The sequence below is a fragment of the Callospermophilus lateralis genome, chromosome 7 (genome assembly GCF_048772815.1).
Source record: "Callospermophilus lateralis isolate mCalLat2 chromosome 7, mCalLat2.hap1, whole genome shotgun sequence".
In the NCBI taxonomy this organism is placed as follows: domain Eukaryota; kingdom Metazoa; phylum Chordata; class Mammalia; order Rodentia; family Sciuridae; genus Callospermophilus; species Callospermophilus lateralis.
Window position 1 is genome coordinate 102561847 of NC_135311.1, and position 6000 is coordinate 102567846.

The 6000-nt window shown below is 35.5% G+C and overlaps 1 protein-coding gene across 2 annotated transcripts in view; it reads left to right on the forward strand.

Moving 5' to 3' along the window:
- Positions 1-5306, forward strand: part of Ndc1 (NDC1 transmembrane nucleoporin) — a 48669-nt gene extending 43363 nt beyond the window's left edge. The window contains exons 17-18 of one of the 2 annotated variants that reach the window (XM_076862713.2): positions 699-859; positions 4994-5306. In XM_076862713.2, the coding sequence (XP_076718828.2) occupies positions 699-859; positions 4994-5057 (225 nt within the window). In that variant the 3' untranslated portion in view covers positions 5058-5306. Of the gene's footprint in view, positions 1-698; positions 894-4993 lie in introns of both variants that reach the window. The other variant, XM_076862714.2, reaches the window with a different exon arrangement.
- Positions 5307-6000: the final 694 nt, after the last annotated feature.

A 6000-nucleotide genomic window follows, 5' to 3' on the forward strand; every position in this document is an offset into this window, starting at 1 on the left:
AGGCTGTGGTTTATCCTCTAGAGAACAGAATACCAGGTCTGTGGACTAAGAGAATCCTGACAGCTTCAGGACTTAAAAACATAGGGTTGAATTCTCCCTGAACACTGTGGGCCAGGCCTTCTAGACAGGATACTTTAAGGCAGAAGTAATATTAATAATTTTTGTTTTCCATTGTTTTGGCAGTTTCTCTATAACTGTAAATAATATGCTCATACTGTTACCTCTTGTCATTTTAAACATTATCTTGTAATAATAGATTAACACATTTATATTTCATCTTCTCTCTTCTCTTAATGTAGCTATATCATTTAAAAATTACATCATTTTCCTTTGGCATTTAAAAGATATTTTAAAATCATTTTTCCCTAAGACCCATAGTAAAGGTACTCTTGCCATCCACCATTAACAGAGTAGAATATCAGATTTTCACTTCTCAGCTTCGCAGTTTTAAGTCTCTTGAATTCCAGCTCCCCTTGATAGGGCAGGTCTGGACTTCTGCTGGGCCTGGTAACTGCTGGAGTTGCTGAGTCTTCTCTTCACTGCATTGCTTTTCAAGCTGTTGTTACTGTTTCACACTAAAAACACATGTCTGTGGATCTGAATATATATCTAAAATAAAATCTCATTATTTGTTGGGCTAGATTGACTTTCTAGATAAGCTCAACTAATGTGTTTTCTTTCTTTCATTTTTTGTCTAGGCAGTTGACAAGTACTTCAAGCTTCCTCATGCTTCCAGTAAACCACCCCGGATTTCAGGAAGCCTTGTGGACACTTCTTATAAAACATTAAGATTTGCATTCAGAGCATCACTGAAAACTGCCATCTATCGAATAACTACTACATTTGGTGAACATCTGAAGTAAGTTTATCAGTTTTAGGAGTTCCCGGAATAGGTATGAGAATTACAAATACTCACATTTGAAGTATTCTTTTGGTGCCTTAATGGTTCTCCCTGTGAATTAATAGCTTGGAGTTAGACTTAAAAAATTTGACCTGTTGCTGGGCATGGTGGCACATACTTGTAATTCCAGCTGTTTGGAAGGCTGAGGCAGGAGGATTGCAAGTTCAAAACCAGCCTCAGCAACTTAGTGAGGCCCTAAGCAACTTAGCAAAACCCTGTTTCAAACTTAAAAAAGGTTGGGGATGTGATGCAGTGGGTAAGCACCCTTGGGTTCAGTCCCCTCCTAGAAAAGAATTTGGTCTATCATAGCTTTGGGGATTTTTTTCAAATGACAAAAGAGAAGACAGAAAGTTATAAAAATAGTAACTAAGGGGGCTGGGGATGTAGCTCAAGCGGTGGCGCGCTCGCCTGGCATGCGTGCGGCCCGGGTTCGATCCTCAGCACCACATACAAAGATGTTGTGTCCGCCGAAAACTAAAAAATAAATATTGAAAAATTCTCTCTCTCTCTCTCTCTCTCTCTCTCTCTCTCTCTCTCTCAAAAAAAAAAAAAAAGTAACTAAGTATATATATTGTATGTAAATATATATATTTATATATAAATAAATGTAAATAACTATAATATATAGGGCTGGAGTAGTGGCTTAGTGGTAGAGTGCTTGCCTGGCATGTGTGAAGCCCTGAGTTCAAACCTCAGCACCGCATATAAATAAAAGATTCATGAACAACTAAAAAAAAATATATATGTGTATATAAAAATATGTGTGTGTGTGTGTGTGTGTGTATATATATATATATATATATATATATATTTGCCAAAAGATTCTCAAGGGAGAAATAAGACAAAAAACTGAGGACCTTTCCAGAAAAGCATATTAAAAATAATTCTACATTTTGGCCAGGAAGCTAAGACCTGGGCCGAGCAGAACATTCCATAAATGTGTTTGTGGTGCTTTGTGAGTCACGCTGGTAAAACACCGACAGATCACAACACCTTCAGAAACAAGAACCATAATGCCAGACCTGTTTATATTTAGTTTCATTGATGTTTACTGTGTTGCTCTTATGAAACAATCTAGCTAGGCATGATGAGGAGTACTAGTTTATCAACTAAATCATGATTAAATTGTAGAGGGCATAAGAGATTGCTCTGTTTTTTTCTGTATGCAATCAATACATAGTTTAGGACTTCCTCATACTGCCTGTGTTTAGAAACAAGAGTACATTCCCTTTTACTTTCTTAATACTAGGCAGAAGTAGTGGCAGGTAGTTATGGGACACTTTGCTTCTGTCTGGGAATATAAAAGAGCTGTGGATCATTCTCTGTCATTAAGGCATTTACTAACTTATTTAGAAACAAACAATAATCTATTGAGCAGGTTCTACACCTGTGCCATGTATTGCAATTTTTCATTTATATCTTCTTAAAGATGTTGTGAGGCACAGAAATTATCCTAGTTGTACAGATGTGGAAACTGAGGCAAAGAGAAATTAAAATTTCTCTGATAGCACAGTCTATGCATGTTTGAACATGAATCTGAAATCAGATCTTTTTTTTTTAATATTTATTTTTTAGTTGTAGTTGGACACAATACCTTTATTTTATTTATTTGTATGTGGTGCTGAGGAGCAAACCCAGGGCCTCGCATGTGCTAGGCGAGTGTTCTGCCACTGAGCCACAACCCCAGCCCCCTGAAATCAGATCTTTTACTTTTAAAAATCTGCCTTTCTCTATCTATAAACACTGGTTTACCTCGATAGTATAAACTAGCACATAGATATACAATCAGAATCTACTCAACATTGAATTAAGAGAAGGAAATAGATATGATGTATAATAATGATAGTGCAAAATCAGGGAGAAAAGGAGATTTCTTAGATAAGAAAGAGGGGTAGATAACTGATGAAAAATTATGAGAATGAAATTCTATCTTGGTTTCTTAGAGATGAGCCATATTTTAAATATGAACTAAAACTGATGAGTAGAGTTTAGTTTTTACGAATATAGGACAGAATTGTGTGGAGGAAGGAATATTACATCTGGAGTTAAAACATCTTGATTTGTATCTGCTGCATCATTGACTATCCTGTGATTGTGGGCAGGTTACCTAATGAGGTAAAATGATTTGCCCAAGATTATACAGATAGGTTGCAAAACTAGAATTTAGACCATAATCTTGCTAATCCTTGAGTTCTGTCTACAGTGTCTGTGCTCCTAGGCTGTATTTTCTCTCCTAAGCTCTGAACCTTTCTTATGCTACCTAAGCTCTCACTTTACTTCATTTGGTGTTGACACAGATAAAATGAGATCACAGGTGCTAGACAGAAGTCCACTGTACATTATATATTGTGACAACAACTATTAGTGTAATAGCTAATTATTCACAACCTAAAGCTCCCCCTCTGAGAACCAGGTGTAAATAAGCTCTTGAGCCCTGGAATTATCCTAGACCAGTTACTCATTGGAGACGTTCATTCAGCACCAGTTTGCCCGTTTTTTGTTTTGTTTTCACTAAATTTTATTGGGTATATTTGAGGTTTATAACATGATGCTATGGATATGCATAAAGAGTAAAATGATTCCTACAGTGAAGCAAATTGATATAGTTATCATCTCATATAGTTTTTTTGTATGCTTGAAAAGAGTAACTAAAATCTACTTTAACAAAAATTTCTTATAGTTTTTTATTAACTATAGTCCTTATGTTTTACATTTCATCAGTAGACTTGTTTATTCTACAAATCTATTACTTTGTATCCTTTGACCTACCCTACTGCCATTTACTTTTTGTTTGTTTGTTTGTTTTTGTATTGGAGATTGAACCCAGGGCACTCAACCACTGAGCCACACCCCCAACCCTATTTTGTATTTTATTTAGAGACAAGGTGTCACTGAGTTGCTTAGTGCCTCACTGTTGCTGAGGCTGGCTTTGAATTCAAGATCCTCCTGCTTCAGCCTCCCAGGCCCCTGGGATTTCAGGTGTGTGATGACACCACGCACGCCCGGCCCCATTTACCCTCACTTTAGGCAAATTTTATTTACTTCCAGCCTGTAATGTATCAAAATTTACTTGAGTGGTAGAATTGCTGATGGAGTTAAGACTACTGACAGTTCATAAAGGAGAGTTCACTACCTTCTAGATGAGAGAAGAGTGATAGGAAAAGCCACAGACTCAGTGTTGAGTGCAGAGCCATTTAGTTAGAGATGACAGCTTCACCGGCATATACCTAGAGGGCATGCATCTTTGCACAGTGAGGTACTTGAAATGGTTTCATCAGAGGTGAATATATTGGTTTAAGAAAACAGATGTGAAAAGGGCATTTTAGGATGGTTTGTAGCAAAATTATTAACGTAAGACTTTAAGTATTTTAAAAAGTGGTGACCTTAGCTATCTGAAATTTTATCTTCAGCAATGTTATATTACTATTCAAGAACTGGAAAACCAGAATCTTTCTGTTGTATTCAATTTTTCTCCAAAAGTTTAAAAGGAAGTTTTACACGAGTTTCAGTGTGTATTTGCCCTAGTTTTGTCAAGGTAATGTATTTTTGTGGTGGTGAGGGTACAGTGAGAACCCAGCGTCCCCATCCAAACATAACTTATGTTCAAAGGGAAAAGTAAATCTAAACCACCAAGCCATTACCTTTGAAAGCAATTAATGGAGTCTATTGTGTTTTAACCAAACATTTTAGTTTAAAGGATTTTATATTAAAGGCAATTCAAATACTCTACAACTCAAAGATAATGTTGGAATCTGGTTTAAATAAAATAATAAAATCCAGAAAATCTACTGCAAGGCCTGGAACTCTGCACAGCAGGTTCCACAGCAGAGCAGGTTCAAATCGATGCCTTCACTTGTCAGTTTTGATTTGCTCTGGTCTCTTAGAAGGTAGAAGCATACCATTACTGAATGCAAGTCCTCTTCTTCATTAGATTAAAAAAGGTTTCCATGCAACTTTTTCAGAAGTACTAAATAAGTGAAGATTTCTATTCATTTTTAATTGTTTTGAAAAATATTGACTCTGTGCTCTGTGGTTCACTTAATATGCTTAATGTAAAATAAAGCTTATGCTTTGAATTTATGTTTCATTTAGTGCTGTGCAAGCATCTGCAGAACATCAGAAAAGACTTCAACAGTTCTTGGAGTTCAAAGAATAGTTAAGTAATATAAACTGTGTTCATTACACTGCTGATACAACTACAGATGGGACAGTAAATGTTCAGCATTCTTGGATCAGAAGAAAATGGACTAATTAGATGCTTCCTTTGTCGTGGTGGTTGCTTTGAAAACTATACTTTAATGGGAGAAATCATGGAAAGAAATTCTCAACAGAAAAACGAAAACTGCCTCTTCTGTACCGATTGCTTTTTGTGTGTGTGGTATAATAAAATCTTTATTCAATTTTATAGGAGCATCGATGGCAGTAGAAATGTCTCTAGCTCATATTACTTAATAATAATAACTCAAATTTTTTTTAGAATTTACTTTTGAAAAGAGTGGAGCCAGTCCAGAAATTAAAATAGGTTGCCTTGATATAGTCTTTGTAATTATTCTGAAGAGTCTAGCTCTCTGTAAATTCAAAATACAGGAACTTTTTAGTGTAGTTTCTGTTTACTGAAGGATAAAAATGGTAACAGTGGAGAAAAGTTCACAGAAAAAAATATTGTCTAAAGGACATATTTTGTTAATCTGTTAGGTTGTGTTTTTGTTTCCAGGGACAAATTAAATTTGCATGATTGTCTAAAAAAAGTCTCAATTTACAGATGCTAACTCTATATATAAAGAATGTGGAAAAATTCAGTTCTTAAGTTACAAGATTAAACATTCACATTTGGAGTTTGAAAAACAATTGACCAACATGTATGAATTTATTTTGTATTATGCTAGTAAACAATAAGTGTATGGGTATTTTCCCAACTAGTTTTGCTTTCTTTATCTGGAACAGAACATTAAGTGATTGCAGAGTTTTTCAAGTGAGAGAAAAGGTTTTGCAAGAAAAACCAAGAAGCTTTCCCTTTCTTCCCCATCATTCATCTTCATTAGATCAAATTATTTTGTAAAGCTTGTCTGGCCTCACAGAGGGAGTGGCTTCTGCTGTGT